The following is an 18,095-nucleotide window of genomic DNA, read 5'->3' on the forward strand; positions in this document are numbered from 1 at the left end:
ATCAAGATTCCCTGGACGCTGGTGCTGCTCTGGCAGTGCCCTTTGGCTCATGACTCCTGTCGGTGGTGGTGCTGTAAAACATCAGCTGGGAGGAAACAGAAAATAGCAACACAAGGGTTAATCATGGAAATGGATGAAAACAAAGTCATTCCTTTTGAAGTTCAAAATAAGCATGTGCCACTTTGAGAGGAAAGCAGCTCTAAAAGAGGAAAGCTCACAGCATGAGCTCATCCCTCCAGGCAGAGTGACAGGGAGATCACCTCCAAGGTGTGGCAGGGCAAGCAGCATCCTCCTCCTCCTCCTCCTTCTCCTCCTCATAATCACTGCAGGCTGGTAACCAGAAGATGTCATGCCTGATTTCCAGTGGATGCTGAAGGGGACCACAGGCAGTATCATCTGCACGGACAATGAGTGCTTGATGTAATTTGTGTTATTATCAACCTTGCTACAGCCCGAGGACAGAAACCCTTTGCTCCTGCTCAGGGAGCAGAGCCTGGGGGCCTGGGCTGCCATTTATAGAGACCATGGAGGGACCTGCCCATCACCGTGTTCTCCTCCATGCCCTGGGCACCTCCAAACTCGCAGGGAGGGCAGGACGGAGACATCACCCGTGGGCTGGAGCAAGTGACAGGGGCCGTGGGAAGGCAGAGATGACGTCCTCGCTCGGAAGCCAGAAGGAGCACAAAGCAGGGCAGACACCACTCGATTAAGAGGATCAACGAGCCGTTTTACACCGTGGAGGGGCAGGGAGGTGGGCAGGTCACCTGCAGGGCTGACAGGTCATCGAGGGGAGCTCGAGTACGAGCCAGCTCTGCAGGGAAAACAAGGACTTGCTTGCTGGGGATCAGGGGAGAAGTTCCCTCACCGCAGCTTCTCCTCAGACGTGGTCACGCTGCTGCTCATTAAAGTACCATTAAAAAAAAAAAAAAAAAAAGGCTTTTGGAGCAAATCATGGGTGGGGAGAAGCCGGTGGGAGCTCAAACACCAGAACGGGCTCGTTCCCAGCAAACAGAGACTGCACTGGGGGATGAGGAAAACCCAGACCTCCACGGCAGCGGTGACCGGGGAGACCGGGCACAGCACCGGAGCTCAGGTCACCCACGCCCTGACGCCGGGGTTAACCAACACCGGGCACACGCTCGGACTTTATTGAAGCAAACTGCCCGTCTACTAAGAGCGGGAAGGCGCCCCTAAACACGCAACTGGTTCTGTGAGGAGGGCACAGGACACCGCAGAGACCCGTGTGAGCGACAGGACCGTCCCTGCGGGCGGACGAGGGGCACTAGGACCCGGGACAGCCCCAGTGATCATCATAAAAAGCCTCTCGGCCCCGCCCCCACTGAACACCCTATCACAGCCCACTCTGCAGCTGAGTGGCAGATCATTCACCAATCAGATGCAGCAAGAGGCGGGTCTCCCCCGTGGCGGGTGCCAGTGCCTCTAACCCAATCCGCTCCCGGTTCCCCCTGAGTGACACCTCCCTCTCCAATCAGCGCCCGCCTCCACTTCCCTGCAGCGCTCCGCCAATGGCCGCGCGCTCCCCTGGCCCCGCCCCGCCCACCCGCAGCCCGCGGGGCCAACGGGAGGGCGGCGCGGGAGGAGCGTGGCCGGGGATTGGCGGGCCGAGCGCGGGGGGCGGGGCCGGCGGGGCGGGCGGGGGCGGCGGGCGCGGGCAGCGGGCCGGGGCCGGGGCCGGGGCCGGAGCCGCCGCCGGGCCCATGGAGCTGGAGAACATCGTCGCCAACACCGTCCTGCTCAAGGCCCGCGAAGGTGAGCGCCGGCGGCGCCGGGGGCCCGCAGGGCGGCAGGCCCGGGCTGTGGCCGTGCGGTGCCGCCCCCCCGATTCCCCGGGCTCGGCCCGGGCGGTCCCTCCCGGGGCATCGCGGCCTTGCAGGGGAGCGGGGAGGGGCCGGCGCAGGCCGGTAACGGAGGTAACGGAGGTAACGGCCGCCACCGGGCATTCGGCTCCCCACGTCCGCCGCGGAGGTTGCCCGGCGCCCGGTGCTGAGCCCCTTCCGGGAGTGCTGAGCTCACTCCCAGGGGTGCTGAGCTCCTTCTGGGGGTGCTGAGCTCCATCTGGGGGTGCTGAGCTCCTTCTGGGGGTGCTGAGCTCACTCCCAGGGGTGCTGAGCTCCTTCTGGGGGTGCTGAGCTCCATCTGGGGGTGCTGAGCTCCTTCTGGGGGTGCTGAGCTCTATCTGGGGGTGCTGAGCTCCTTGTGGGGCGCTGAACTCCAAGGGGTGCTGAGCTCCCTCTGGGGGTGCTGGGCCCCTTCTCGGGCCGCCCCACTGCCTCTCCGTGTTCAAACCTCCCCGTCTTCACCCCCGTCTTGCCCCTTCCAGAGGCTGCTCCTGCCCCTCTGGCGCAGGGGGAGAGGCGGCTTTGGGTGTTGGAGGAGGAAAGAAAAAAAAAAAAAGTTGATTTCAGGCTTGTAAAAGTGCAGGGGAGCTGCGTGGAGGAGCCTCAGGAAGGGGTGGGAAGTGTCACACAGGAACCTGGTCCTGTGCAGAGAAGATCTGCCTCAGCCAGGCCTCGAGGAGTTCATTAGATCACAGTGGTGGGGAAGTGCAGTCCCCCCTTGGCCAGACTGAGCCGTCCTGGAGCCTGGGAGACCCACTGAAATCCAGTTACAGGGCTTTGGAGATTAGATTTGGTGGGAGCAAAGAGCAGCGAAATTAAATTTGCATGGGCAGGAGCATTTCTGAGCTGCTTGAAAACTGGGCTCAGCGTAAGCACTTGTGGCACAGTGACCGTGATGTTCAGGTTCATGATGGCAGAGTTTGGTTTAAACTCAAACAGCAGCATTGGTGACCTCCAGGCAGAAGGCCCAGCTCCACACGGAGTGACCTGGAGACTGGCTCCTGTTTTGCCCTTGGAGAACAGAGTTTGGGCGCTGATGCAGCATAAGATGCCCAATGGTTGCTGTGATCCCTCCTGGTGCCCCTTTGGTGCCTCTCTCTCGGCAGCAGTGGGCAGTTTGCAGGCAGAAACAGCTCCTCATCACGCTCTGCCCGGCAGTTCCTGGGCTGTGAGAACCGTAGGTGGCCATGCTGCCTGTCCATGGCCCTCCCACCTGTGGCTGGGTGGCTGTGGTGGCCACTGGGGCGATCTCTGACAGCCTCTGTGGCAGGACACAGACACTTTGCTGGCCACATCCGACAGCGCTGGGTCCTCTATTCCAGCCCAGCCTTTTTGGAGCTTCCTAGTCTGGTGTGGGAGTGCAGGGCTGAGTTGTGACGTGCTGGGGGGCTGCTGACAACCATTTTCAGTTGCTGCCACAGCATGACCATGCCCCAGGTTTGGGTTGGCCCAGGGAAGGTTAAAGATCCTTCTCCCTTTGTTGCCCTTGCCCTCTGCCAGAGAGACAAGACCAGCTCTCATCCATTACCAAGCCCTGGAGCTCCCTTGTGGTGAGCTCTGGGTGGAGGCAGCTCACCCTTGCCCCATCCCCAGAGCGGGGGTTCTGGGGAGTTGGGGTGCAGGAGCACAGTTCCCTGCTGGGCCATCAGCCGGTAGGGCGGGGGAGAACCACGCACGAAGGGCGCTGGAGCCTCCTTTCAAAGCAAACAACTCAAGGAAATGCAACCTCCGGGTGCTGTGGGGCTCTGCTCTGCCTCTCCTTGAGCTGTCTTGGGGCGAGGGTGGCCTGTCCTCCCCTGCCCTCGTTCCACTGTCCCCATCCGCTCCATTGTCGCGGGCTGGGGCTGACGAGAAGGTGTCTGCGCCGCTGGTTTCTTCCAGCCCTGCTTACCCTTGAGTCACTTCCTTCCTGAGTTTGTACAATCGTGCAGCCCAGCTGCTGGTGCGGGGCAGATGCAGCGCTCAGTGTGCCAGGGGCCTGAACCTGGGGCTGGCCCCACTCCAGGCTGGCTGGGATGGCCCCATCCCACCTGCCTGTCCACGCTGGGCCTCCTGCGGCACAGGGAGCTGGATACCAGGGGACTGTGTCTAGGGTCTGGGACTGAATTGCTTCTGCAGTGGAGGAAAGTGTAATGAAAGTGTTTCTCAAGAGCTGATAAATTATGTTCAACCCCCTCCACGATTTCAGAAAGCCCGGCCTTCGGCCCAACTCTGGTTGCCCGACCACTTTGGCAGGGTGGTTTAATGTTTTTCCAAGGGGAGGTGGGAAATTGTGTGTGTGTTGGCACTGGGACAGGGGGGAAAGCAATCCCTGGAGCTTGGCTGATCTCAGCAATCAGTATTTCAGTATTTAATGATTGCTCTGATGTAAATTTTTTGGTCTATCTAGGAACTTTCCCACCCTGTCCTACAGCACTGGGCATTTACTCCAGCAACTGAAGCTGGAATAATACCTGGTTCTTGGATCTGGATTTTCTGAGGCTGGCTTATCTCTGGAGAAAGGTGGGAGTGTCCCCACTTCACAGGTGGGAAACTGAAGTGATGAGCCCCAGGCAATCCAACGAGTTGTCTGGAGCCAGGATTAGAGCAGGAATTCCTGTCTCCCAGCTTCATGTCCTCCCTCTAAGAGCCCCTCCCTGGAGTAAGCAATCAGTCTGGAATGAGTAGGTGGCATGAACATCATTACTGCAGCAGGAAGAGCTTCACACCAAGCAAGGCATGGCCTGGAGAGGTGATCAGTTATGCAGAGGTGCTGAGGACAGGCCTGGGAGCCAAGAACTCCATTGGAGGCACAGACTAACCTGTGGCTGTGGACACTCCTGCCCCTGCTGTGGTTTTCCCATCATGAAAGGTCTTCATGTTCTTAATCAGAGGCTGGTCTGCCCATTTCCTCTGGCAATTGAGGCTCCAACACTCTTGTCCCACCAGGATACCACTTCGGTCTTGTTTTCCTTGCCCAGACAGAGGGAGGCTCCTTCCCTAGCACGGCGAGGCTGCAGTGGGACACCTTTGCTTCCTACCTCACGGTGTGATTTTGTGTGCCCCCCAGGTGGTGGAGGAAACCGGAAAGGCAAGAGCAAGAAATGGCGGCAGATGCTGCAGTTCCCCCACATCAGCCTCTGCGAGGATCTCCGGCAAACCCTCGGTGAGGCACCGGCGCTGGTGGGCGAGGGGGTCTGTGGGCGTTGTGCACCCCTGACGGAGACCCAGGAGTGTGAGGGACCTGTAACAGGGCAAATCCCAGCCAGGATTCCTTGGAGCTCAGGGTGTAGGGAAGAAATGATGGGTAGGTAAGTCACAGCTGTGCTGTGCTTGCAGGGTAGTGCCTGATGATGTACCCACACACCTCCTAGACTGTGATGAGCGTCACTAGAGATACATCACCCCTGTGCAAACAGACTGCTTGGTGCTGCGGAGTTTTGGAGTGTCGCCCTGGGGTGGCTTTGCATAAATAACAAAGGTCCTGCTACCATCCTCTGTTCTCCCTGGCTGGATTCAGCTCTGCTCCACAGACCTCGACTTCTAACGCTGGTGCAGCAGCTCTTCTCAGGCAAAACTGGGTTCTTGCTGTGGGTGAGAACTGTAGAGCTGGGCAGGGCTTGGCCTATCATTTTCATACTGTACTTTGTACTCTTCATGGTTTTAATGTTGTTTGTGCAGCAGGCTTGGTCCTGAGATCCTGTGAAATTGTTTTGGGGCACAGAGGGTGGGAATGCTCTGCTTCCAGGGAAGAAGAGAGCTTGTTTAAGTTTTTAGTCCTGATTCAGCTGCCAGCTGGAGAGTGGCACAGCGCTGGCCCTGTTTCTGAACAAGTGTCACTGAACTGAGTGGGTTTGGATTCCCAATTCTGCCCTGTCCAGGTTTTCCAAGTCCTGGTAACCCCAAGAAGAAGGATGACTCCTTTTGGGGGCACATGGGACTGTAGTACTTGGAGTAACTCAACCTTCCTCATCCACACTGTAACCTCAAGCTCACAGCAGCCCAGTGCAGGCTGTGCACCACCTCCCTCTGCCACACCTCTCAGGGCCACATTCACAACCAGATGTAGCTGTATGGAGACTCCCACCTTGGATTTGCTGCTGGCTACCTCTTTGGAGCAAGGTCTGAGAGCTGAACATGGCTCTCCTTACACCTCCCATCTTGACCATCCAAACCCCGCCTGCCTCTTTGATGTGTGTGCCCTCAGCAGAGCTATCCTTCAGCTTTTGTCCTTCCTCTGCCTGCAGCCACCCTTCCTGTGGCTGTCATGACATGTTTTCCAGCACTGAACCTTACCCATTTGCCAGCCGTGAGTGTTGGTGGTCTCTGTCTCTGCTGTCCTGCTGTCTGGGACAGTGACCTTGTGAAGATTTGGGAAGCGAGTCCTTCTGAGCCCCTGGCTGTCACCACCCCTGTCTCACTTCCCCTTGGAGAGGCACATGAGAAGTGCTCTGACCCAGGTGGCAGCTGTTTTGCTTGGTTTTCCCATGGGAGAGATGACCCTGTTCCTTGTGCTTAGGCACTTTTTGGCCAGGGTGTCTTTCTTTTCACCTCACACCCTGCTAGAAAGGCATTTCTTTCCTATTCCAGAGTCTTGGCAGGACTGTGGGTACGGTGGGCTGGTTGCCCGCTGCATAATTTAGCTTTTTGTGCCCTGACCACAGGGAGTAACCTCGTGTGAGCCTGGGCAGCGACCAGGGCAGCCAAAAGCTTCTGATCTTGCCGACAGCAAACTCTGGTCCTCCCCAGCTGAAGGGAACTCCTTCCCCTGCAGACACAAGGAAACCGGCTGGTGTGGTGGAGCTGGCAAAGCAACCTCCTCCCCCACCACAGCCTGCCTGGCTCTGCATTCCCCTGCACCCTCAGGAAGCTGCAGCTTCCTCGGGAGAAGCTGATGCATGGGGAGAAGAGGGTTGGAGTACTCAGCGCTGGGGTCCCCTGGCTGCACATCTGCACCCCAGGCAGCCCACAGCCCTCAGTGGCAGTGGCTGTCACAGAAATGTGTTCTGGCCCACGGTCAGACAATGTCTTGTGAGTGGAAGGGGAGGAAAAAAACAGAGAACTGGAAATGCTCTGGATAGTCAAAAGGGTTTGTGCCTGGTCTGCCAGACTTCAGAGAGGGGTAGGAGGAATCCTCAAGCTCCAGAGGGCAGTAGGAGTTGATGTACAAGCAAGTGGCTGTGCCATGGAGTGGAGAGGTCTGATTGCTGTGTGCACATCAACAGGACATCTGTGGGGCTGATGCCTTCCATTTTGATGCTGCTGCTTCCAGCAGGGCCTTTGGGAATATCAGTGGTTTGTAAGAGTCATCAGAGCAACTCCTTGCCTGGAAGATCTGCCTTGAAATAAGCTTGGTGTGTTCATCGTGTTCCAAAGAAAGTTGTGTGTCTGGAGTAGTCAGTTGATCTCTATGGAGAGAGGAGAAGAGACCCTCCAGGCAAGCAAGAGACACAAAGGTCCCTTGCTACAAACAAGAGGGGCAGGTTGAACAGAACAACAGGTCAGTCCTCTTTCAGGGAAGAGGGTCTTCCATAGGGAAATGTAAAACCTCAGTAACATCCCTTGTCCCACTTGGTACATTTCACTCTCCTGGGAGTCTCAGGGTGGTGGGACCTGTCAGGTAACAATTCCCCCACCACTGCCTGGCTGGGGTGGTGGGCTGGGACTGCTTCTTTGGGATTTGGCAGTGAGTGATCTCCTCCACATTTGCAGAGCGGGACTACCACAGCCTGTGCGAGAAGCAGCCCATTGGGCAAATGCTCTTCCGGCAGTTCTGCGAGACGCGGCCGGAGCTGTCCCGCTGCGTCAAGTTCCTGGATGCTGTGGTAAGGGCAGAACTCTTCACTGGGGGAGGCAGGGATGTTCTTGGCACCCTGGGTGTGAACTGGTTGGCTCTGGATGCTCCAGGAGTTGCCAGGTACTTCTGGGCACATAGGGTTTTCCTGGAAAAAAACCCTGTGCATTTCTGTTTCTCCAAGAGAGGGCTTGGCCTTTGCTTAGGGAGTTGTTTGCTGGAGACCTGGTTTTTGAGGAAAGCATGGGAAGCCTTGGGCAGAGGGTGTTGCTGCTCTGCAGCTGTTGCCCAGTAGCAAGGCTGTGTTCCTGGCTGGACCTGCTGCTCACGCTGTTTGCTTTGTGCAGGCAGGGTACGAAGTGGCTCCAGATGAGAAGCGGAAGGAGTGCGGGCAGGACCTGATTGAAAAGTACTTGAAGCCAAATGTGAGTAAGAGGGTTGTGTTTGCTGCCTGCAAGGGTAGAGCAGTTGGAGAGCCAACAGCTATCATTGCCCATGTTGTGGCACAGCCAACATGCTGAGCCACCCCACCACTTCCCAAGCCACTGCACTGACCCTAAAGCAGATGGGCACCTTGTGCTGTTCCCATGGGCTTTTTCCTGGCAGGACCCTTGGGCTCTCCTCCCTATGTGTAACTCCATCCCTTTGTCCCCAGAGTGAGGACCATGTGCCTGAAGTTCCCTCGCAGCTGGTGGATGCCTGTTGTGAGAGGCTGGAGCAGGAACCTTCCAAGGAGCTTTTCAAGGAATGCACTAAGTGAGTTGGAGGGCTGGGCCTGCCTACAGGTCACACATGGCATGAGGTTGATGTTGCAGCTGTCTCACCTTGTCCCTTGTGGTCTCTTCCTCTGGGAGAGGGAGGGCTGGTGCTAAGGCTGGAGCCTGGGGAGTTTTGGGCAAGCAATTTGCAGCACAGCAATAGGAAAGCAAGCGAGCACAAGGAACTTGTGCTCTGAGAGCCACAAGCTGCTGCAGAAACCCATCAGTCCTCTCAGCATGCCGTGGGTCGGAGTTGCCATTTGGGAAGATCCTGTTTCGGCATGAGGCAGTGCCAGCATTGTGCCAGGATCTCTTTGGCTCCCATCGAGCAGAGCTGATGGCTGCAGTCCTGTGCCAGCTGTCCTCTCCTGCTGGCCGCAGATGTGGCTGTTGTGGTTGGGTTAGGCTGGCTGCTCCTACAGGGGACTAAGGTCATCTCTGTTCCCATGGCAGAAGGTCCTGGCTCTGGGTGCAAAGCGGAAGCTGTTGGGTAAACCAGGCTTACGGCCTCCACCCCTCCCTGCACAGGAGCTGAGCACGTTGCCTAACTGAGTGCAGGGCTGTGGCAACGCGTTTGCTGCAGCCTTCTGGGGAGCGTTAGCTCCGTGTGTGGTAACCAGTGTCATGTCTGAATGCAGAGCCTCCGGGCTGGGCCCTGCCTGCTCTTGGCAAACTCTGAAAGGGGAGAGCCCATCCGCTTCTCCTTGATGCGTGTCTCCAGTCTAGACGCTGTGTCTAAGGCTCCTCACTCCGCTGCGCAGCCCTGGCACGGCTCTGTGAGGCAGTTAGCTCTCTCCAGCAGGATCCCCTGTGGCCTTTTGTACTGGATATTCATCTGATAGTGAACGACTCAGTGCCTGGTGCTGAACATTGCTACCAGCTGATTACAGCCTGCGTGTACAATTGCCCTGTGAGCAGAGGGGCAATTGCAGAACCTCATTGTCCCTCTTTGTCCCGCAGCCCTGGCTGGTGCCAGAAGGCCACAATTAGCAGTGCCAGCCCAGTCCCAGGGTGCTGTGTTTGTTACAGTGGTACCTCCAACGCGCCTTCCTTTTGCATCAGGCTGAGCATGGAGGGAGGGCTTTCTGGGCTAGGGCTATGTGGGTTAATTCAGCACCAGGCTGGGTGAGGGGATGGCAAAGTAAACAGGCTTTTGGGGCTGTTCACCTCCTCTTTCCTTGGGCTACTGTTTCTTTCCATGGCTGTGATCAGCCCTCAGGAATCATGTTGGCTCTGCTCTCTCCTAGGCTTATCCATGACTACCTGAGCGTGGCTCCCTTTGCCGACTACCTCGACAGCTTGTACTTCAACCGCTTCCTGCAGTGGAAATGGCTGGAACGGTAACGCTCTGCTTTGGGAAACTTGCACCTTCCTCACATAGGCTGCCTGAGGGGTCCCTTGTGCTCCTTCCCCTGCTGGACCCTGGCAGGAGCCAAGGGTCTGGCCTTTGCTGTTCTTCAGGGACATGCACCATGAGCAGCCCCAGCCTTGCCTACCTTACAGGGAAGCAAGGTCTGCTTGAGCAGGGGTCTGAGGTTTGGGGTGAGCCACAGTCTCTCAGGCCAGAGTGTGAGGGCAGTTTGGGCTTCAGCCCCTGCTCTCTCCCAGCTCCCGTCTCACTCTGTTTTCCTTTCCCTCACAGGCAGCCAGTGACCAAAAACACTTTCCGCCAGTACCGTGTGTTGGGTAAGGGCGGTTTTGGGGAGGTGAGTGACCACCATTTCCTTTGCATTTGGGATCCCAGGCAGCCACTGTTGCCTGCTGCCAGAGGCAGGCCTGGCTTGGCCATCAGGGTACCATAGGCTGCTCCAGCACCTGCCTGGGTGGGCTGTGGGGGCTCTGTGCTGGGTACTGCTGTGTTCTGGTCATTGTGTGACCTGTCAGTTCCCCTCCCCTTCCCCAGTGAGGGGAGGAGATCACCTCTCACCAGGTGCTGGAGGGGTGGGAAGTGTTGTGCAGGGTAAGTAGCATGAGCCCTGTGGTGCCTGCTGCTGCCTGGGCAGGGTCAGGTCTGCTCCCCGTGTCTTGACAGGGGAAACCGCACTCCTGAAATCTGTCACTGTCAGGCCTCCTGTTTCTGGAGTGGCCTTCTGTCTTCCCAGGCACCAGGTGTTAGAGGCATCAGAGCTCTCTGCTGCTTCTCTGTGACATCTGGAGCTGTCACTGCTCCCTGTGTCCTCGGTTTAAATGGGCTTCTTGTTAACCTCAGAGTGAGGCGGGGATAGCAACATCTTTACCTTCCTGTGCCTCTTGTTGGGAGCAGAACCTAGACCCCACCCTGGAAATGGTAGCAGGAGGGTGCTGAGCCTTGTCCCCCCTCCAGGTTTGTGCCTGCCAAGTGCGTGCCACAGGGAAGATGTATGCCTGCAAGAAACTGGAGAAGAAACGGATCAAAAAGAGGAAGGGAGAAGCCATGGCCCTGAATGAAAAACAGATCCTGGAAAAAGTGAACAGTAGGTTTGTAGTAAGTACATAGGAATTGCTCTCACTTTGCTGCGGTAGTTGATTTTTCCTCCAACCAACTGGCCTGGCACCTCTGTGTTCCTCCCCCAATGTGGAGAGGCAGGAGCAGGCCCTGCCTGGTGGCTGCAGGTCTCTCACAAGGCTGCAGTCTGGCAGGACCTCCTGCTGCATCCACAACATACTGTAAATGCTCCCAAAGTCATCCCCAAACACCCATCTGGTGTGACAGGGGCCTTTGTGATCTCTGAGGCACGAGAAAACTGAGAGATGTTTCTCCAGAGAGCAGGGTGGGCAGAAGCCCAGCCCTGAGCTATGTGGTGGAGAGCTCTACCTGGATGCACTGAGGTGTGAACAGCCTGAACCTCCCTTTGCGGAGGGTTCATCAGACACTGCCCTGGCACTGCTGTTGGGTCCTGCCTGCCCCTGGAGGGGAGCAGCTCTGGCTGGGGGAAGTAGTGTCCTCCCTGTCTGAGGAAAGCCAGGGGTGTGCTGGGACTGCTGGGCACTGCCATATCCTCCCTGGGTTTACACAGTTCCTCCTCTGCTGGCAAAGGCCCAGTCCTGAGCCCGTGAGTGGCTGCTTGGGTGGCAAAGTACCCATGGGAGTGTGGGCACCTCCCTCTTCCAGCTGTGTCTTCTAACAGCCTTTCTGCCCTGAATTGCAGGTGAGCTTAGCCTATGCATATGAAACTAAAGATGCTCTCTGCCTAGTGCTGACCCTCATGAATGGAGGGGACCTCAAGTTCCATATCTACCACATGGGAGAGGCTGGCTTCGAGGAGCCCCGGGCAGCTTTCTATGCTGCTGAGATCTGCTGTGGCCTCGAGGACTTGCACCAGGAGAGGATAGTGTACAGGTGTGTGCTCTCTGGTCCCTGCTGGGAGAGCTTGTAGGGGCTGCAGAAGCAAGAGGGTTTCGTGCTGTTCTTACCAGCCCAGCTGGATCTGTCTGCTCAAGAAAATAAGCTCAGGCTTGAAAGCAGCACAGAGCTGAGTGAGAGGAATTGGGAACAGAAAGCCGATCTCATGGGAGAAGGGGAGAGCTTAGCTTGGCTTCCTTGTGCTGGTAAATGATCGCCAAGAACAGGATGTGATCATGTTGTGAATGCCTCAGGGCAGGCACTGAACTCCTGGAGCAGTATTGACACTAGAACAAAGGAGGGTAGGCTGCCCCAGTGGCTCAGGAGCTGGGCCAGAGGGAGAACAAGCTGATGGACTATATTGACTATACTCACAGGGTTGTGTGATGCAGTGTTAGGATAGCATGGCTAAACACTGGCCAGGGAGCCTCTTCTGCTCCTACCCTTTGCCTTGCCCTGGGGCAGGTTAAGCAGAGAAGCCTCTGCTCCTTCAAGGTTGTCATGAACATAACAAGAAGGTTGTCATGTGTCACCTCTGCCCAGGAGGGGAGAACTTGCAGGGCCAGCTCTGGGGCAGAGGGTGAGGGAAAGGTTATCTTTGTGCCCGAGGCAGGGGCATTGGATCCCACTGCTGCTTATCTGGGACTTGCTGAAATGTGGCTGTTGCTTGTGTCCTTTGCTTAGACAGCAGGCTTCTTGCTAATCAAATCCCTTCCCTCCTAGGGACCTGAAGCCAGAGAACATATTACTGGATGACCACGGTGAGTGCAGGGTCAGGAGAAGTCCTGGGCCTGAGTTCTTTCCTCCTCTGCTTGAACCAGGGTTACTCTGTGTTCTTGGCAGCTTCAAACATTGTCCCCCTGACTTTGTCCTGTTAACTTGCCCCTTCCTCTGTGCAGGTCACATCCGCATCTCAGACCTGGGACTAGCTGTGCATGTGCCAGAGGGCCAAACAATCAAGGGCCGGGTGGGGACAGTTGGCTACATGGGTAAGTGATCCTGGTTTAATCCAAAAGTGGCCTCTGACTGCACATAGTCGCTCCCTGCCCTCACACATCCCTGACCTGCTCCCATGTAGCTCCGGAGGTGGTGAAGAACGAGCGCTACACGTTCAGCCCGGACTGGTGGGCTCTGGGCTGCCTGGTGTACGAGATGATCGAGGGACAGTCCCCCTTCCAGCAGCGCAAGAAGAAGATCAAGCGGGAGGAGGTGGAGCGGTTGGTGAAGGAAGTGCAGGAGGAGTACTCGGAGAAGTTCTCGCCCTGCGCCCGCTCCCTCTGCACCATGGTACGAGTGCATCCCAGTCCCTCCTTGTACACAGCAGAGCATCCTGGCTGCTCCCTGCAGTGGTGGCAGCCAGGTTCCCTTGTCTCTGATAAGGCAGCACAGGAGGGTCCAGAGTGCCTTCATTCCCAGCTCCCTGAGAGGCCTATGCTGTCCCCCCAGAGACTTACTGCAGGAACCCAGGGCTGCTCCTGCATGGAGTGCTCTTCACCTGGGACACTTGTTTACTTTGTGTTGCAGCTCCTGTGCAAAGACCCTCTGGAGCGCCTTGGGTGCCGAGGAGCTGGGGCTAAGGAAGTGAAGGAACACCCTCTCTTCAAGCACCTCAACTTCAGGAGGCTGGAAGCAGGCATGCTGGAACCTCCCTTCAAGCCAGATGTAAGTGCGTGTCTCTATCCTGACCCTTTCAGTCACTGGTTCTGTCAAGGGAAGTGGGAGCACTGGCACAGCTCACCTGAGGAGATGAGGCCCATCCTTTCCCTCTTGTTTCTGGAACCTGGCAAAGAGGGGTCCAGCATACTCAGGGCTGCAGGGAGAAGAGGCTTGGTCTTGGCCACGAGCCACAGTTATTGGAGGTGGTCAAGGTGGAGCCTGGCATTAGAACAGTCTTTGTGCTGTTTAGCCTCAGGCCATCTACTGCAAGGATGTTCTGGACATCGAGCAATTCTCCACAGTGAAAGGAGTGGAGCTGGAGCCCACAGACAATGACTTCTACCAGAAGTTTGCCACAGGAAGTGTGCCCATTCCTTGGCAGAACGAGGTAGGTCTTTGCTCCTACTTGTGCCCACCACAGCCGAGTGCAGGGTCCTGCAGAGTCTCTGCTGTCCCTGCTGCTCTCACACTGTTGGGCTTTCAGTGCCTGGCTCGGTGTAACAGTTGCTGCAGCTTTCTTTACCCTCTTCCAGATGATCGAGACAGAGTGTTTTAAGGAGCTAAATGTCTTTAGCACAGATGGCACAGTGCCCCCAGACCTGGACTGGAAAGGGCAGCCTTCTCCACAGCCCAAAAAAGGGTTACTCCAGCGCTTGTTCAGCCGACAGGTAAGACTTTGCCCAGTGTTTCCTTCCTCAGCCAGTCCCCCAGCAGCACCGAGCCAGGAAGGTCTGGCAAGAGAGGGCAGCAGACAAAGTCTCCCCTAGTTTTGGGTGGCTGGACCTCAGGGCTCTCAGGGGCACTCATGCAAGGCTGCAGGGAGCCAACCCTCACCTGGCTGGCACTCCCCATGCTGGGGGAGTCAAAGGGATGGGGAGTGTCCTGGCTAAATGTGCTGGAGTCACACAGGCAAAAGGATGTTGAAGGCATTAAAATAGTAAGTCATCTCTCTTCCTACATGAATAATACCATCCCTGAACAAGGCATTGCTCTTGGAATGGGCTCTCCAGAGCACTTCTGCCAGATCTTGAGCCAGGCAGAGAGCAGCTCTTTCGAGGGATGAGGAGAACAGAAATGTCTTGCAGCTGCTGCGGGCTTGCTTATCTGCCTCTCTCCTCTTCCTGGAACAGTGTTTGCCTTCTTTCCCAGCCTGGCAAAGCCTCTCAACAGCTGTGTGCAGCTGTGGGACTCCAGCATGATTGGCTCTGGACCCACTCAGCCACCCGTTGCTGACTCCTGATGCCAAGCTCTGAGTTGTGCTTCACGGTTCAATGGGCTGCCCTAGTCAGAGCCAGCTCTGGGGATACCCGGCCTTTCCCAAGGCCTGCCAGAGGATGGGCAGCTGCCTGTAGCAGAGGTTGAGCTGTGATTTCCCACGTTTTCTCTTTCCAGAGGTGAGCAGTCACTCCTGGCTGCTCTGCTCAGGGAAATACCTGATGGCCCGTGGACATGGCAAGATCTGGGAAAGAGGAGTGTTGTCCTTCAGTGTCCCTTTCCCTTGGCAGAGCACATTCTGCTTGTTGTTCTAACAGCCCCCTGAGCCACTAATCCTGCTTCCCTGCTCTTGCTGCCTTTGTGGGGGAGGCCTTGCCCTCAGCTTGAGCCCAAGCTGCCCCTGCACTGCAGCTGCTGGGAGCTCTGCTCCCAGGGGGCTGTGGGAAGTTTCCTTCACTCCTCTACGGATGTCCAGGACACACAGAAAGGTTGTGAAACTGTGAAGAGTTTGGCATTGCCCCGTGCTCAGACTCCCATTTCAGCAAAAAGGGATTCAGCTGCTTCCACAGCCGGCTGAGCCCTGAGCGGGGCCAAGCACCTGTGCTGGCTCTGAGCTGTCTCCCTGGGTGGCTGCAGTCCCCAGAGTCCAGCTTCCTCCCAGCTTCTGAACTAGCCAGCTGTGTGCTCACCAGTCTGTCTGCCAGGGGCTGAACCCCCAGATGCAGCTGGAGTGTTCCTCTGTAGTCTGGGGGATCCCCTCCAGTCCTTGTCTCCATGTAGCTCTCCCGCACACAGGCTATGGGGGGCCTGGCCCATCCCTGCCAGCGGGCAGCTGTAGGCTGGGTTGTGTGACTGTGCTCACCCTCTGCTTGCTGTGCTCCTCTCTCCCTCCTCCCTCTCCTTGCCCTTCTGACTTCAGGACTGTTGTGGAAACTGTGGCAACAGCGAGGAAGAGCCCACCCGGCTGTAGAGCACAGCTTATTCTCCAGCCCCTGAGACCCCCTTGCCTCTCCGAGTGCCCAGCCTGAAGGACACGATTGCAGTGGCCCCACAAGGCGAATTTGTTTACAGCTTTACACATCTGTATTTGAAGACTGTGAGGATGACTCCAAGGCTGGCAGCAGCACATGGCTCAGGCTGAGATGCCTCTGTCCATGGGCAACCCCTGAGACAAACCCGGACGCTTCCAAATGTGCCGCTTGGGATGGTGCTGCTGCCTCTCTCCTCCTGGGCCCAGGGTGGGAGGGAGGGATCATGCCAGCGTGGGCCAAGGCCAGGCTGGAGCAGCTCTGCTGACACATTCCATAGTGCCAAAGTGGCACTGCGAGTTTGATGTATATTTATATATGTCGGTCTGTACATATCACATGTCAGTTTTTAATCTATAGGTGGGGGCCTGTACTGCCCCCACCCTGTCACAGGCACAAATGTCCTCCTATGGGGGGAGTGACAGTCCCAGCGTTGTTCCAGGGAGTCCTGGGCAGAGGCCTTTGGTGCCTTGAGGTGTCTAAAGCATCTTTCCTGGACCTTTCTGGCTGTGCTGAGGCATCCCTGGCTCCAGCGGAGTCTGTTGCTCAGCCCCAAGGCACAGGAAACCACTGTGCCAAAGCATCTCCCGTTGCGTCCTGGCAGCAGAGCGTCACTGCCTCGTCCTCGCTTCTGTCTTGCTGGATCCTGCTGCCTCCTGCCTCGTCTCACACATGCTGCCGGCGAGCTGATCCCAAGTCCCTCTCCAGACCCCTGGCACAGCAGGACACAGCCACTCCTGTGGTACCTGCTGCTGCTGGGTCCAAAGGGTTGGTCTGATCCCTGGCATGCTGCAGGATGGTCCCAGCATGGTTCCACCAGCTCTGGACCTGTGCATGCCAGAGGTGCTGCGGTCTCAAGGCCCTGCTCGGTGTCGGAGGAGCAGACACATAAGGGACCCTGCTCTCGGGGAACAAAGCTGTGGTAAAGGGAATGTCCCTTGGTTCACATGGAGCTGTGACCCAAGAGTAAGTGGGCTGGGACCAGCTTAGTGTGTGTCCCTAGGGGTCCTGGGGAGCCAGCACAGCTCCTGTGCCCATGGGCAGGGTAGAGTGGAGGGGCTGGAGCCCTCCTGAGGAACAGCACAGGGCTCAGCCCACTTCTGCTCTGTTTGTCCTGTCCCCTCGTGTACACACTTGTCCTAGCCGTGTCCTGAGCAATAACTCACCCCTTCTCTGTATGTGTGCACACACGTGTGTGTGCGTGTGCTGCTGCCTCTGCTCTTTCTGAGCCAGGCCCCCCAGGGGGGCTGAGCACCTACTTGGACCTGTGGTATCATTTGCTTGCCTTGCACTAAAGTTGGAGAGTATTTAAATTTTTAACCTTTTGTTAAGTGTAAAGATTCGCCGTGCCTTGTGTTGCTCTCATGTCACAGTGAGGGCCTGCTCTGGGCCATATGGGATTGGTGGTTGTAAGGAGGGGAGCAGAGATCCCCATTTCTGAACTGCCATGGACCCTGCTGGAGCTCATGCCCTGCAGGGAAGCAGGGGTTGCCCTCCAGGGCAAGGGCTGATGCTGGCTGAGCCCTGGGTGCCACAGGTGGCCCTCAGTGGCTTCTGCTGCATGGTTTGGGTCAGTGTGGGGGCATTACAGGTACAAGGCCTTGTACTGTTGTGATGCTCATGTCTGGTGTAGTCCCCTCTGGGGAGCTCAGCACAGCCACCCCTGGGCTGTCACAGGTGTGCTGTGGGGCTGGGACAGAGTCCTGCTGCCCGCTGGTCACTGTGCATTGCTACTTCAGGGGGCCACCATGAATGGTGACCTCATGCCAGCACACAGTGCTTGTCCTGGTTTTCTCTGGGATAGAGTTAATTTAGCACAAGGAACAGCCCCTCGAAGGGGGAACACTGCATGGTGATGTGGGGTGAGAGTCATGACTATCACCAGGGGGGAGCAGGAAAAGGGGGCAGCCTGGACAGGGGATGCAGGGTGGGTTTGGGGTTCGGGGCTGGCAGCAGCAGCGACAGCTCTGTGCGCAGCGCGGGGGGGCCACACGCAGCTGCACTGGGATGAGAATAGCAAGTGCGGCTGGTAGCTAGGGAACAGTTGCTATGGGAGCGGGCCGAGGAGGAGTTCTCACACTCAGAAGGGGCATCTTGGGGTAAAATCCAGGAATTTTCTGCAGCCGTGGAAGGAAGGAAGGCAGGCGGGGGGATGGGGAGTGCCTGGAGATTGCTATTCCCACCACACTGGTTGGGATGCTTGTGCCACCCTCCTGGCACTGCCTGGGCCATGACACCCTGGCACCAAGCTCCCAGGGTCCCCAGCATGTTCGTGTACCTGTCACAAGTCAGGGTGGTTCTGGGGCAGGGCTGGGGTGTGAGAAGAGCCATGGCCAGCCCTGAGCAGGGCAGGGAATGGGCTCTTTCTGTCCCAAGCTCCCCCTGCCCCATGGTGCCTCAACATTCAGGGTATGTTTCGTCCCCATCCCTGCCCTTGCTGAGGGCTAGTAGCGTGCAGGTATGGGGATGCTGGTGTATGGCCAC

General features: G+C 57.2%; 1 protein-coding gene across 1 annotated transcript; it reads left to right on the plus strand.

Annotated features, from left to right (window-relative positions):
• The first annotated feature begins 1,650 nt into the window (after positions 1–1,650).
• GRK6 (G protein-coupled receptor kinase 6) lies at positions 1,651–16,931 on the plus strand. Its single transcript, XM_050312191.1, has 16 exons — positions 1,651–1,770; positions 4,909–5,004; positions 7,551–7,663; positions 7,980–8,057; positions 8,288–8,388; positions 9,638–9,730; positions 10,033–10,096; positions 10,714–10,854; positions 11,519–11,709; positions 12,436–12,473; positions 12,612–12,701; positions 12,791–12,999; positions 13,237–13,374; positions 13,619–13,756; positions 13,902–14,036; positions 15,503–16,931. The coding sequence occupies exons 1-16, from the start codon at positions 1,719–1,721 to the stop codon at positions 15,551–15,553; spliced, it is 1,728 nt and encodes a 575-aa protein (XP_050168148.1). The 5' UTR covers positions 1,651–1,718; the 3' UTR covers positions 15,554–16,931.
• Positions 16,932–18,095: the final 1,164 nt, after the last annotated feature.

This window comes from Myiozetetes cayanensis, unplaced genomic scaffold (genome assembly GCF_022539395.1).
Source record: "Myiozetetes cayanensis isolate MyiCay16 unplaced genomic scaffold, myiCay2020 scf17, whole genome shotgun sequence".
Taxonomy (NCBI): domain Eukaryota; kingdom Metazoa; phylum Chordata; class Aves; order Passeriformes; family Tyrannidae; genus Myiozetetes; species Myiozetetes cayanensis.

Bases quoted from the DNA above. Each gene is read 5' to 3' on its own strand.
- GRK6 (XM_050312191.1), top strand. From the start codon at position 1,719: ATGGAGCTGGAGAACATCGTCGCCAACACCGTCCTGCTCAAGGCCCGC. The intron at 1,771-4,908 runs GTGAGCGCCGGC...TGTGCCCCCCAG, and splicing joins CCTGCTCAAGGCCCGCGAAG to GTGGTGGAGGAAACCGGAAA. The intron at 9,731-10,032 runs GTAACGCTCTGC...TTTCCCTCACAG, and splicing joins CAGTGGAAATGGCTGGAACG to GCAGCCAGTGACCAAAAACA.